Genomic DNA, 15627 nt, shown 5'->3' with positions numbered 1-15627 from the left:
TTTGTTAAACATTGTGAGAATATAAGCATACTCAGTTTTTCTTCAATGCGTCATTCCATAATGAAGAAAATTACAGTGGGAATTTATCTTTTCACTGGGATGGTTGTCATTATTCTTGTGGTACCATGTGTTTTGTTGCTTGGTTTGTTATAAAAGTACGTTCTCATGACTCATTTAATCTCAGTGACTGTTGCTATTTTTTATATTAACATATCTTTTCCTTTGTTCCTCTATCATTGTCCTTCTCTCTCCAGATTGAGAACCTGTTGGAGCAGTTAAAAGATAAGGACAAACAGCTGGTTGGATTGAGAGAAAGGGTTCAGGGGCTTCAGACTGACTCCAGTAACACAGACACAGCTCTGGCCACTCTGGAAGAAGCTTTATCAGAAAAGGTACGAGGAAAACGGGGTGAATGGCTGGGGCAGTACTGTATTAATGTATTCCTCCTGTTGTATAACTGTAAAGTCACACTTCGGTTTTAGGAAGTTTGGGATAGCTTGGGTTTGTTGAAGTGACGTTTTGTGGAATAATTTCCTTTTGGGACGATGTTGGCAACGGTGAGAGGAGCTCAGGTTTGATTCCAGCTCAGTCCGCCTCTGTCGTTGTGTCCTTGTGCAAGATTCCACCAGAAGGTGTGTCAAGCTGTTCGATTTTCACTGTAAGACATAATGATATTACTATGTCAATGTGCGATATTCAATTTGCAGTAAGATTGTTTCACACACAGCACATGTGTAACATACTGTATGGTACGTGAAAGCTGCAAGGCCCATTTCTATGACTTGTGTACCGGCGTTACAGTGCAAATATGAGAAAGTTGTGGCAATACAGTTTAACGCAAGGTTTCCCGAACAAGATGTTTTGTTCTGGTCAGCCAATCTTGCAGTTATGCTCATAAAATAGTATAACAAGCACACAGTTACATGTGTCTGTTTGCATAATAGATTGTATTGAATTAAAATTCTTTGTGCAGAATAAATGGCACAGGATTTAAGGTGAAGCAAACAATCTACACCACATGATGGACGAAAGAATGAATAGGGGAGCTGACTGTCTCTTGTAAACATTCCTGTATTTGTTTGCTGGCAATTTGGGTGAGCAGCTGGTCTTCATAAAGCCTTACCTCAACAGGAGGGAGTCACTTTTTACCAAGTGAAACCCATTTGATTTTACACTATCCCAAAGCAGACACACTGTAAAGCAACTTGAGCAAATAATTGTCCTTATTAATATTTTCTTTCTTGTCATCACAACTTGATGAATTCATTTTTAGATTAGTAATAATGATTACAGAGTGCCTCCTATTACTATTCGAGTTGCAGCTGAACATGGGATGGATTTGATGTTACTCTGTTCTGACTATGATCTAGCAGATGTCACATCCCAGTCTTGAAATAATTAAACTTTGCCTTGAACTGACTGGCTTGATGTCAGAATGACTCCATTCTTCTTAGCTGTGTTGCACATTTTTCATACTAGCATCTACAAAGGATTGGTTTTGTACTTCAAGCTATAACTGGTTTCCATTTCCACATTTGGTCTCCAATCTAAAAGATGGTTCCTGGTGTCATTTTTGTTTCCCCCAGGAAGACCTGCAAAGAGACACATGTGAAAACCCAACCAATAAGCTTGCTTACTAATTGATACCTTTTTTGGTAGTTGTGTCAGCAATTTATTCTCTTATGTACTTTGTTCATATGTACATTGATGAATAGAGATATTCCAAAAGAACTTCCCACAACAGTATCTTAAGCTATTCTAACAGTGTATTGTTTTTTTATTTGGATACAAATAACACATGTGATTTTCATATTTAAATAAAGCCTAAGTCTTAGTGTTATTTACAGTGTATTGCATTTTATTTTATTACCCTTCCATTCTGCCACATTATAACAACCTTCCCTGCATTTTACTACAAATCCTTGTGTAGTAGACCAATACAAAGTGCCACTTAATTGTAAAGTGAAAGAAAAAGGAAACATGGTTATAAAAATATAGTGTGTATCCATCCCGTTTTAATGTTAAAAGTTATGCATCTCTATCCTTCCACCTCAAAGTTACAAGCTTTGTGTTGGTTTGTTTTATAAAAAATTCAATAAAATACAGTGAACGTTGTGGCTAAATATGAACAAGCCCATTTTTGCAAAGCACTGTACTTTACAGTATGCCTATGTAACGTAACCTAGCTGCGGTGGGAAACAAACAACAACAACAAAAGCTCTCCCTCAAATTATAAATTTGTAATAAAAATAATTGTGGTTGATTGCATTTGTATGTGGAGTTTTATTAAATCATGGTATTTTACATTTGGATCAAATAAATCAAGAGTCTGTGCTTTACCAACAGAAATAAGCTATTAAAATACAGTTACCCAGCATGTGTTTGTTTATGTACAGAAAGGATACAAAGACCAATGACAAATGTGTTTCCACTTAAAGTGATTTTTTTATCACCTAAAATTTGTTTGTGTTGCAGATGGACTTTGAAATGAATAGCATAATGGTGCAATAAACAGTAAATCCCTGCTCTGCATCGGCCCATCTGCTTACCCAGAAACCACTTCACATGCGTCCTACGTACAATTCAGCTGTGACGACGAGAACTTTGGCGAGCTTTTCAGAGTTTGTGGTCAGCGCAGGGTGTGTGTAATGTGTTTACAAGGGCGAGTGTGTGTGTTGCTAATCACAAACTCTGTCACAAACCTGGTCTTGGAGCCAGTCGCCGGCCACAGCTCTGTGGTTCTAATTAATGGGCTGGGGCATTGTGTTTATAGCTAGCCTTACTCGTTAGTTCGTGTGTGTTTTGTTCGCGTCTGTCTGTGATGCTATGTTTGTGATTTCTCTTGTTCTTATATAGGGTCCAAAGTAAGGCACCTCGCTGAGGCATGTTATATTAACACACACTGCCCTCTTTTACTAACCCCTCAATTATCCAGACATATATAATACAGTGGGTAAAACACCCAGGACTTCTAAGTCAAGTGGTCTCCATTACTACCCAGACTCCATTGCTGCAACATGCCAGGTCTAGTTAGGATATATCTGTCCAATTACCAAGATTCAAAGCTGCCAATTATGCAATGGTGCCTCATGGTTAGCTTCATTGCCAAGATTTAGACCTAAAAAAACACCTTAGTAATTTCCCTAAGGTAAACAAATAAACACACACCTTAACAACTTGGCTCTTGATTCACACTTAACATACTTAGGCACCTGCTTACAGTCCTGCAGCTGATTATGATTACAGAACAGACGTTGCTTTTCATCAGTAGACAGTGTGAAGTTGTTTGGTGTTATCTGCAGCACTGTTCAGGTCTTTTACAATAAAACACTGTCTTGTCCTGCTGTTCTACTTGGCTCTGATCACCTCATATGGCTGCTGCTATTTATGGTTGTATTATTTATGATTGGCACTTGTTAGATTCTCATTGGCCTTGATATGAAGAGTTTACTGCTGTTCCTCTAGTGAGATGATTGTTCTCACTAGAACAATCATCTAGAACACTAGATGGATACTGGATGCAAAAAATAGCATCTATGTTCTCTCCTTAGATTGATGCTTTGATGCAGCTAGTCACTTGAAGAAATTTTCTGACAATATTAACTTTAACTTCTTACCACTGTAGGAGCGAGTGATTGAGAACCTCCGAGACCAGAAGGAACGAGAAGACAGGGTGAGGCTTGAAGAGATGGACCAGATGAGGAGAGAGAACCAGGAGCTGAAGGAAAAAATGGCTGCTCTGCAACCCTCAAAGCTGCCTCAGAGCCAGGCCACTAACTCCATCTTAATCCAGAACCAGAGGCCTCATGGGGAGGTCAGTGCACAGCGACTCTAATGCGCTGTCTTCTGAAACTATGTTGTCGTAGATAAAATCTGATTGTAATAATAAAAAATAAAAAAAACTCATTTATTTCTGATTCAAACTAAAGAGAAAACTGGTCTATAATTTCAACATAAACAAGCCGGTTCTTTTTACGTGCGAGTTAGAAAGCGTCATACTACCAAGATGGTAGTAGAGCGCCCAGATGTAGTAAGTGTGACATCATGTGGGGCCTATCTGTTGAGTTCATACATTTCACAGTACATGAGCATTCTTTTCAGTAGGCCGGAATTTTTGTCATGAAAATTTTAGATGATCTTAGTTAACCCTCATTCAGACCCCACAATTTCTTTACTCTGTATGTGGTCTGGCGGGGTCGCACCTACCCCATGTCAGCTTTTATAAGTTTTTCTTTTTGTGGTTCAGGAAATTGATGGTCTGATGCGACAACCCACTTGCTTCCCCACAGTGCGATCATGAATTTTTCTGCGCTCCTCCTGAGTGTCGCATTAAGACTGTGGGAGGGTTAATATTCTATTAGTAGGAAAAAACAGATATTGAGTTTTGACTAACTACAAAGCATTATCAAATTAATAAAAAAACTCTTTAGATGTACCAATGTATGAGATAAATTTCTACCATGTGTGTTCCCCTTTTTTAATCGCATTAATGGAGTAAATTAACTTTTTGAAATTACTCCATATTAACGTCATGGACCTCTATGTGTGTGTTAACCATGGCTGGTTAATGTTACTTGCTTTATCCCTTATTCTGTGTGGTCTACAGACACACAGCTCAGTATTTACACAGCTTACATCCACAGTATTACTAATTGCATCGTCTTACCTCCCTGTGAGCATCCACAAGGCTGTTGGTAGTTCTCTAGAAGAAAAGCCCGCTAGTGCTATGTCTCCTCAAATGAAGGAATGAATTAAAAGCATCTGATTTATAGACATAAAGAATCCCTATTTCCCTGTTTTAAAGCCATGTTTTTTTTTCTCTTTTTTTTCCCCTCCTAAGCTTACAAGCCTAGACAGAGTCTGATCCTGGCAGAATTTACGAGAATGTTTTTATCCTCTTTTTTTATGCCCATAAAAGTGGTACACACATCTCGTTGTTGTGAAATGATACCTTGCTGGATGTTGATGAGGCACCACATGAAAGTGGCAGCCGCTCAGCTACTCTACACCGAACAGATACACATTCTGACAGAAGTTCTGCCATAATTTGACTATTATGTATGCTCTGCAGCAATCAGACCTGTTATGTAAACTCGCAGAGCTTCAAAAAAGCAAATGATGTCTGCATATTTTTTTATGTTTGTGTGGCAAGATTTTTTTTTTCTGCTTGTGCATACATGTCGGCACAACAAACAGCTGTGTGTGTGTTTGTGTGTGTGTATGCAGGTATTTGTGTTTATCTTCTCAAGTGCTTTGATCTTGTTGCTGTGCAGTGACCTGGGAGAAGCTCTGCTACTCTATTGATCACAAAACAACTGGCTTTCAGTTCAATTTTTTTCCTTCCCATTCATAATGCCAGGCAAGATAGAGTCAGATGTTGCAAAATCACTCATTTAAAGCCATAATAAATGCCACACGTTGCACACAGCCGTGGGAATCTTTCAGTACAGTTGTGAACATACAAAGTTAATTCAGCTTAAACAGGATGTTTAGAAATGGATTAAATACAGAGGAGAAAATTCAACATCCTGTCCAACATCTGGTACATGCAGTTGTGACACTTATTGAATAAATCAAGAGATCAAACAAAATGCAACACTTCCTGATACAATTTGATTTTCATTTGGTGTTGATATGACCTCTCCACATGCACCATTTGAATTGGTATGTCATCCAACTGTGCTGTTCGTAGTGTGCATTGGCTAGAATAGAATAGAATAGAATAGAATAGAATAGAATAGAATAGAATAGAATAAAGAATAAATTGGGACTTTCCCGGTTGGTGCTTACTAAAATACCATTCTGATTTGTTGCAGCCAGTCTTGCTGCTTCTTGATAGAAGTGGAAAACAGAAGAAAAGTCTGCATGTTTGTTTATAATTCAAGTTAAGCAATGTGTATATTTTCCTCCAAGATCAGATTATGTGTGCTGGGAGATTCCATGATTATTACACTGTCAAATCATGTTTAAAATCAGTAAGAGTGTGCAGTTCGTAGATATTTTTCTTTGTCTTTTTACCTTTATGAGACACCACACAGTTTTTGTCTTCAATGTGACTTCTCTGTGTGGGAGTTGTTTTTTTGTGATATAAGATGCTTATTGTTAGTTAGAAAAACTCATGCTTAGAATAAATGTGAGAAAAAGAAGACATAACTTTTTTTCTCACACTCTTGCTTTTAATTAGATTAAACCTATCCAGTGTTGGATCAGTAAGGATTTCCAAAATGTTTTACAGTTGCTTAATAACAAAACAATGAGTAATACCCTTTTCAGAGAACATTTTATTAATTTGGGAAATCTCAGATAATAATGGCTTGGCTTTGTAAGCTTCTGACACCTCAAATACTCAAATGCTTCCTTATTTGACATAAGAGGGCTGCTGTGGGTATAGACAATGAAGTAATGCATGGCTGAAGGTACCTTGTTTTTTAGGATACAAAATATTGAATAATTATTTAAGCCTAAGTAGCATGGAGATTTCATGCCAATGTGCTCTGCAGAAATTAGAATTGACATTAGGTCATAATGGCAATCATTATGACCTAATGAACATCTAATGGTGTTATAAACACCATCCAAACTGAAATATATGGATGACAGCCTTAAGTTCCGGGTATTTTTGTAGCATGAGACATTGGTGCACTTCACAAAACAGATGGCGTATAAGACAAAAACATCATGAGGAGACATTGAAGCAAAATCTGAAGACATAGGCCATCAGAGGATGTAGAAGTTTTGGTCTTCAAAATGGACAATGGCACAAAACATGCCAAACTGGCTGCAAAGCTGCTCGAGTAACAACACAGTCAGGATTTTGTTGTGGACACCACAAAGCTCTGATCTTAAATTGGGGGCAGAGCTTGAAATATGTTTGAACAAAGTGGGCTACAAAAAAAAATTAACCAAACCAGATTAACAGATTAACTAGTCAGCGTGAGACTTGCCAGCAGAGAAGCGCCCTTTATGGCTCACACTCCACACTCACAGTACCTGCAGATGTTTTTACTATGCACTCAGATGAGTTGTTTACTGTGCTTTTAATCTGTACCTCAGAGCTTTGTTGACTGTGCTACATCCTCTTCCACTTTCCATAAAACAGTATTTGTTGAGTTTACCAAAGGATGTCTGGAACTAAACATGAGCCTTTTAAATTGAAAAAACGAAACAAAAAAAAACTTTAAAAAGGAATTGACCATTTTAGGGACAGTCAGCATAAACTGCCCCCAAACTCCTAAATAGTTTATTTCTCCTCAACATTGAGGTTGTGTTAATTTTCTCTTCTTTTTCAGATATGTTTTATTTATATTTTAAAGAAAGACATTTATATCCAGGCTTTGGAGCCATGCTTGGCAATTAAACATAGGCAATGTGTTTTTTAGAATAAAAATATATATTTTTAAGAACACTTTTTTTGTAGTTTGCAAACTTTTGAGCACAAATTACCTTCTTAAGGTCATGCCAAGGTGTCTCAAAAGGATTCAGGTCAAGATTTTGGCTAGGTCTTTTTTTTTCTTCAGCTGTTCAGAGATGGACTTGCTGGTGTATTTTGGATCATCCTTTTACTGCAGAACCCAGGTTGGCTTCAGCTTAAGGTTATGAGCAGATGGCCGGACATATTCAGGATATTTTTAGACAGCAGGATTCAAGGTTCCATTTTTCACATAAAGTATTTTAGGTACTGAAGCAGCAAAACAGACGCAGACAATTATACTACCTCCACCATACTTTACTGTTGGTATGATGCTCATTTTCTGAAATGCAGCCATTGTTACCAAGACCAAAGTACAAAGTGTTGTACTTTGGTCTTTATACTGTCTTTATACTATATAAAGACATACTTTATATAGTCTGTTTTTATATCCATGCTATATAAAGACACTTAAACAATATAGATTCATTTTGTTACCCAAACAATATTGCAGCTGAGGTACTTTTGTCATTGAATTATTCTTTTCTAATGTCTGCATTTGAGAAGAGGGAGCTGTGGCATTAATATAAGAATGATGAATTTATAGCAATAATAAATATTTTGTGCCAATTTGAGCAATGCGTATTTAACAATTGCCGAGCTACCAGTTGGTAAATGTCTTGTTTTTAGTAATTGAATGCTCCAGTTTACTAATGATAAACAAAAACAAAACAGAAATGTACTTTTCTTTGACAAGGACACAACTATTGACACCTAGCATTGATTTTGTGTCATCAAAAAGAAGTAGATTAGGATTTCTTTTAAAAAGTAGCTAAGCAAATTAAAGTTATTTTAATTTAAGTTAAAGTTAATTCAATTTATTTAAAATATTTTTTTAAATACGTTTCTCAGGGCTGCTGGACCTGAAATCAGCCTAATTATGTCCTCTGAAGTTAGTGAAATGTGACTTTGAGTGTAGAAGTGTTTGTGCACATTAACTTGATTTTGTTTAAATTAGTGGCCTCAGCTGTCTCAACAAGTTTAAAAATTTTCACAAACAGTTGACAGAGAGAGGTAGAGTTTTAGAGGAAAAGGGAGAAGTTGAGAGGAGGATAATTCTAGGTTAGAAAGTGCCTCTGGGATATTTTTCTCGGAGAAGAATCGATTTAGTGTGGTTGAAGCATAAGAGGGATCCAAACCAAAAAAAAAATCAATAACGCTGTGATGTGTGGTGTTCTTGTAAAATCACAGTCAAAACATCATGGGGAGTCAGTAATTTTGGAATGATAATGACTGAACTCACAACTCTGCATGAAAAATTGCCCCGAGGAGGCAAATGATTGAGGGAAACCACAGGAAAGAAGGCATTAGATGGGTGGGGGGTGCTCAAACATGAGGGTACCGATGGCTTCTGACAAAGATGAGTTTACATTCTCACAGTCTTTGCTGTATTCATACCACAGCTGACAACACTTAATATTCTGCTTAGTTGATGCATGCTGGTTCCTTAGAAAGTCTTATTTTTAATATGCAGTATTTGTTCATTAATCTTTAGGTTGAACCCAAAGTAGATGGTTTTCCAGCAGTCAACCCCATGGTATGTTCTTTATTTTGTGACTGTTGTGTTTGGTCACCTGTATTCGTCAGCATCTCGCATATATTTCACGATGTGATCTTATCGTTTTTCTAACAGCAACATTATAGGATTTCTAAACAGCCTGGATATGTCTGTAATTTAAAGTATTTTTCCAGGATAAAAAGTCGTTTTTTGATAATTAAAGAAGGAATGTAGACTAATGAAGAATTCTGGTGTTCTCAGTTTATTTTCATTTTTGCATCCATTTTTGCATCCATTTCTCCATCCGTGTGTCCATCCTGGTTATTGTGCATTTATCTGAATCATAAACTTAATATGCAAGTGTAGCCTATTTTTGTGTTACATGGGGATGCAAATTTGAGAAATTACTTGTCCAGCTAAAAGTTTATGAAATTAAACACATAACTTGAAAATAACAGTGTTTTCATTAGTGTATGTCTGAGCTTAAAATATGGGAGCTGGAGAAAGTATTTAAACACCTTAAGCATTTTGCATGCTATCGCATTATAACGCCAGACTTTAATGTATGTTGCTGTGAGTTTATGTGACAGACCAACACAACTGTGTTTATTCCCTTTTAATCTGATGCTCCAAAATGAAATCCATTGGAACCTATATGATGCAAAGTTCCTTTATTAGTAAATACAGTCCACTTATATGCAAGTTCATGGCCTCAGAGACTTGTGTTGTATACCACAGTTCCAGTTTCCAATTAAAAATGGCAATTTAATGGGCATGTCTTCTTTTAATTGTCCCATTTGTTTCAAAGTAAATGACAATGTAAATAGGGAATTTTAGTTACCTGCATTGTACATTACATTATCAAAACCTCTGTCAATCAAGTGTACTCGAGCTGTACTTTCAGCATAAAATGTTTAGCCAAATATTTTTTACAATATGTCTCTGTCTTTTTATCTGTTTACATCACTCACCCCACACTTACTCGCACACGTGCAAACCTAAAGACCCCAAAACCAGAGGAAACTGTCAGAATCTGTCCAGACATCGCAGATCGTCTGATGCTTCTCGAGCAGGAAGTGTCCCGCTACAGAGAGGAGTCTGGGAAGTCCCAGGCTGAGGTGGAGAGGTTAAAGGGAGCGCTTAAGGATGCCGAAGTGGACAAATCGTGCAAGGAGAAGAAAATTACTGATCTTGAGAGGTGAGGGTCAAAAAGTCACTGGCATTCACGTCTCTCCCAGTACATGCACCATCTGGGTGTCATCAAAGAGCAGCCCTCTTCTTACTGACCGGATCTTTATAAGATCCCAGGTCATTACAAAGTGCTCTATTTATAAAGGACTAATCCATCAGATATAAACCATTCAGGTTGTATATTCCTTCCACTTAAAACCACTTTCAAATACTCCTACTTCTCTTGCATAACCCTTGTTTGGAAATACATGCTTGACCTATTTACGTTTATCAGTTTAATAATTTGATTTTATATCTTATTTTTTGTTTCTGTGTACATCTGAAGACCTGGGTAAGTAGATCCATAGGTTGCCTGGCTATCACACTTTCATACAGCCTGCATGTTCATGTGTGCTCTTGGAATCCTCTCATGCGTGTTGATATTATTCATTAAGTTTCTCAAGAAGTGCAAATGTTGTTATTCATGGTAGGCATACAATCCATTCATGGGAAACGGACTCAGGCCTCATTCCAGCAACACCATCAGAACCTTTATGTTTTCTGATTTATAGCACTGATATGGTTTTACTTTCTGTTGACTTTTGCAAAAATTCTTCACATTTCATTGTTATCAGGGCTTCGCTCATGTGTGTTTTCTCCTACTAACACATAGCATTTGTGTGTTTTCACCCCAGTTTCTGTGAATTCAACAGATAAAATGTTCTGTTCCCATCTTTGTGTTCTTGTAAACATATTTAGGGTGTGTGTGTTTGTTTCTTGAGGTGTGCGTTTTGTGAGTTTACCAAGCAGCACACCGCCAGCGGCATGCCAGTGGGAGGTGGTGTATCCAACCCAGACACTGGCTGTTTATACTGCTCTGTTTATTACTGGCAGAGTGCTACTCAATTATCATTTGATTTATGGATTGGCATGGTGTGTATATGTACCTGAGTGAGTAGCTGTTTAGTGCCTGTGCAAAACCACTGTGTGTGTGTGCGGTGTGTGTGCTTTGTGTGCACATTCAATTCATGTGCATCTACACACAAGCAGGTTGAATGCAAAAGTTTTTATACCCCTTCAACTTTCTTGCACTTTCACTCACATTACGGAAACACGAGGAAATGCAAAACTGTAAAATAGATTAAAAATTGAGCATGGTTTCAAACACAACTCTGAAAATTGCGGCAAGAATTTGAATTCAAGACCCCCAATTAACTATTTTGTTGAACCACCTGAGATTTAGAGCAGGTCTCTACCACATTTGTCAGATAAAGAGATGGACATTTTTACTCTGTCTTATTCACAAAACAGTCCATTTGGATCATCCATGACCATTTGTTTTTTGAATCTTGACAAACATTTTCAGTTGATACTAAGTTTGTACAGGTTCATTGTAACAATCAAAATTATTCACTACTTATTAAACTCTGTAACATCAATGTGAAAACAATTAAAACATGCAAACTAATGCTATTTTAATATTAACCAGACACATCATGTGTGAAAATAAGCTTAAAAAATATCATGCATCATTTAGAGTTAGTTGACTGGAAATTACAGAAACATTTCAACATCTGTGGCTGGTTACTTCTCACCTGTGGCGCTTACTGGCCCCACAGGTGAGTTCTCACTGACTACATTTGAGAGAGGTGAGAAGTCGGCCTGGATGGGCGTCACATGCTTGATCCATTCTGGTCTTCTGCCTCATTCATCGGCCATTATTCACATTCCCTGTTTTGGAACAGCGTCCGAATGGATTGGCATAAAACAACATAAGAATACAGTAGCTCCTGCACATCTTCTGCATCAAGCCTTTATTATGTTTTTGTGTGTGTGCATTCATTATGCCTCGCCCACAGACGTGTGTGTTGTTTGCATGCAATTGCTGCAAGCCACACGTGTTGATTCTCTCTCTGTATCTGAAGCCAGCCAGGAGTCATAGGAATAGTTGGAAGAGTTTCTTTTCCCCTCAGCTCATCTGTCTTTCCAGGGCTGTTGTCTCATTAGTGTCAACTAGGCTCTCCTATCAGCTCAACCCTTCCCCTCTGTTCAGCACACACTGGCCAAAGGTCAAAGGCAAACCTACCACAGGTTATCAATGGATGATCCAGTATAATCATGCAACACAGCTGCACATATTAATAAAAATTGACTTCCAACGTCGCAATAACAGGCATCAGTTCTCTTGGCTACAGCACACTTTTTTCCTTTTCGGTTTAGATAAAAATATTAAATATTTGCACACGAGTAGCCTTGCACATGTGTTATGTGACAGCATGGATGGAGTGTGTGTGTGTGTGCTGAATGGCCATCTGTGTCAGAGCGTACGATACGTAGCGTGTCTGAGCAAAGGATGGATGTCTTTTTAATCGCTTTGTTTCTGTTGGATCTACGTTAGCTGACTTATTAACCACCATCTGAGCAGAAGGAGAGGATAACAGATGAGCATAAAGACACTTTCTCATCCATTTGAAAACAAAGCGGAGAAGGGCAGGTCATTGTAATAAATAAACTTTAACAAAGGCAAGACTATTCCACAGCTGTCTCAAAGCTTACACATATCGGTGATTTAATGGAAGTCATTTTATTTATGTGTAATCTAATTTATTAGAAAAGAATGAGCCTATTTAACAGGGTGGCGTATTAGAAGGTCCCTTAATCACAGCTCCAGTAAACTGAAGCATATCAGGTTTTAATTATTCTCAAACAATGGTGATTTCTAAAGGCACAAATGCATCAAACCATCAGCAGTTTTTAGTGATTTCAGATGAATGCCTTGCAAAAGCAGTCAAATTACAACAGCAAACTTCAATGAACGTAAATGATAGACCAACACAAAATAGTGCATACTTGTAAAAGAAGATAGCTGCTGTTGAAGGAAACCAAAGGAAGTCGTGTTTGCATGCCACAAGCCACAAGCGGTCATGGGAAACATGAAACACAGGGTTGCTTGGATAGATGACTCAAATTAGTTTATAGATATAAAAGTGTTTAGTTAAAAACCAACACTGCAGACCGCTCTAAACACACCATGTAGCATTTTGGTGGCAGCATCATGAAGCTCCATCTGAATGTTAGAAAATACAAGTCAATCCTGGAAGGAAACCTGTTAGAGACTGTTAGCCTGGATCAAAGGTTCACCTTTCATTTGGGTCACAACCATAAACATCGAGGCCCTGCTAAAGTAGTTTGGATTAGATCAAGGCATATTCATGTGTTAGAAACTCCATTCCTAAAACGAATTGGAAATATGTGGCTAGATGTAAAAGTGGCTGTTCACATATGTTCCCTATTCAAGTTTGAGTTTGAGCTATTTGATCAAAGAATGGAGAACAGTTTCTCTTTATGCACTGTGCGGAGACATTCTCCAAAAGACTTCCAGTTGTAACAACACAAGCTTGCTATTTAGGGTTTTGTTGTTTGTGAAAAAGAGAAGTTAAAAAAACAATGTATACTTTATGTTCTACTTCATAATTGTTCATTACTATCTGTTGATCTGTCACATAAATCCCAATAAATAGTCTAAAGTTTGTGGCTATGAAATAAAAACATATGAAATAGTTCAAGGGATGTAAATAATTTTACATGGCACTGCACATGGTGGCAAAGGATAAGTTAAAATGTGAATAAAGTGCCTTTTTCTTTGGTTGCTGGTATATATATATCGTTTTTTACATAAACCTTTTACAGTTCTACACAATTAATTAAAATAAACCCCCTCTGTGTGGTGATGGGAATCAACTTTTCAAATAAATCAACTTTTCAGTCTCACCCTGCCACAGAAACATATAGGCTAAGCACTCTGGTATGTGAGGGAGGGCTCAGGAAAAAGGGAGGTGTGTGTGTAGGTGCACTTGTGGGAATATTAGTGGAAATGTGTGTATAGCTGTGCCAGTGGTCGACTTGTGAGTTGTATGCATTGTAAGAGAACTTGCAAAGGGTCCCACATGAGGAAGAAATTAGTAGTTGGTGGCTTACAAATTCTGACAAACAATTTTCATTCACACAAACAGACAAATACAACTTTTGGCCTCTTTCCTGTGATTATAATCAAACACCAGATGCAGTAATGCCTGACTGAATGCCAAAACACACACAATCTCCAAAGTTTCTTTTTGTAATATTTGCTCTTGAAAATATTTGTAAACAGTGTTTCTGCTACAGGTGTTGGTGCAGATTAAGAATCCATTTTAGGATTAGCACTGACTTGCAGGTTTCCTGCTTTGCTTCAGAACTATAAACATGTCGCACCTGCAACAGAAGAGGTGTGTTTTAACAAAATGGTGCTCAATCTATATCATCACATTGCACTTTATTGTATTTAAACGTACAGAGACTTAAGCTTAAGCTTTTTCTTCTTCACTTATTCATGCACAAATAGACACTCTCAACCTTTCAGAACAGCATAAAAGCCTAGATCAAACTACACATTCCCACAGTTAACTTGTCCTAAGAACTTTAATTATCAGATTTTCACTCTTTTCCCATGAATATTTTTATACTTTAGATAACTGCCAGCACCGTAATAAACTTTCATGGTACTCTTCATTAAGGCGATGTAGAAGAGACAAAATTTCATTTGGTGGAAAATGCAAATTGGAATATTTTCTAATAAAATGTTCCCTTTAAACTTTCATTTAAAATGGAAAAGTTATGTAAAAGTTTTTTCTCCTTTGAGCAAAATCTTGCTTAATAATGCGGGCCTGAATTACGAGCACAATTTCCTGCTGCTGGCAACTCCTCAGCCCCAGTGATGCCACTGTTTCCTGTTCAAGAGTACATTAACTCTTGTCCTCTGGGTAGACAAGATTGCACAAAAAGGCAGTTTCACTTGTAAAGTGACTTTAAAACATCAAGCTTCAATGATTTAAATTATGCATTTTCCAGGCACATAGTGCTAGTTTAAAGCACAAGTAACTATGCTACCTTGAGATGTTATAAAAATGCAGCACAAATAATATATTAAACATGAAATACATTTGACTTTACAATGTGACACGTTGAAATTGGTCTGTGTCTCTTTAAGAAGCTCCTGTTCTCTCCGCCATGCCACCTTTAGCGTGTTATCACAATGCCTTTGCATCTGTCACTTACAACCATTCTTAGGAGCGTTGGACTGAGAAGTAGGTCATTTGATAAGCTCGGCAGAATTGAACATAGGAACAATTGTATTTTCACATATGGCATAGCTGATTTGTACATCTTTCTCTTAAAAAAGCATTTTGTCTTCTTCCCTAAGAGTTCCTGATGGCTTAACATCTCCTTGATGTTTCTACTTGCACAAAATTATTTGAACAGATAAATGAGGTACCTGGAAGCATCTAGAAATCGTATCCAAGGATGAGCCACAATCCTGTAGGTTGACAACTATCTTCAGAATATCTTACCTGATTTCCCCAAAATTTTCTTTGATTTCACAAATGGAAGCAGTATGTTTGAGGTGTCGAACTAAATGATTTACTTTGGCAGCCCGGAAATGAAACTGCTTGTG

The 15627-nt window shown here is 37.4% G+C and overlaps 1 protein-coding gene across 7 annotated transcripts in view; it reads left to right on the top strand.

Annotated features, from left to right (window-relative positions):
• The window catches only part of LOC103467448 (ERC protein 2), a 154204-nt gene that overhangs the window by 48029 nt on the left and 90548 nt on the right, over window positions 1-15627 (top strand). For 6 of the 7 annotated variants that reach the window (XR_014088222.1, XM_081609057.1, XM_081609058.1 and 3 more), the window contains 4 exons: window positions 255-392; window positions 3626-3814; window positions 8964-9005; window positions 9971-10164. Coding sequence is in view for 6 of the 7 variants with exons in the window: in XM_081609057.1 (XP_081465183.1) it covers window positions 255-392; window positions 3626-3814; window positions 8964-9005; window positions 9971-10164 (563 nt within the window). In the remaining variant the exon portion in view is untranslated. The remainder of the gene's footprint in view (window positions 1-254; window positions 393-3625; window positions 3815-8963; window positions 9006-9970; window positions 10165-15627) is intronic. The other variant, XM_081609059.1, reaches the window with a different exon arrangement.

The sequence above is a fragment of the Poecilia reticulata genome, chromosome 7 (assembly GCF_904066995.2).
Source record: "Poecilia reticulata chromosome 7, P_reticulata-male-v2, whole genome shotgun sequence".
Classification (NCBI taxonomy): domain Eukaryota; kingdom Metazoa; phylum Chordata; class Actinopteri; order Cyprinodontiformes; family Poeciliidae; genus Poecilia; species Poecilia reticulata.
The sequence above is the reverse complement of the archived record's forward strand: the minus strand, read 5'-3'. Positions and strand labels throughout refer to the sequence as shown.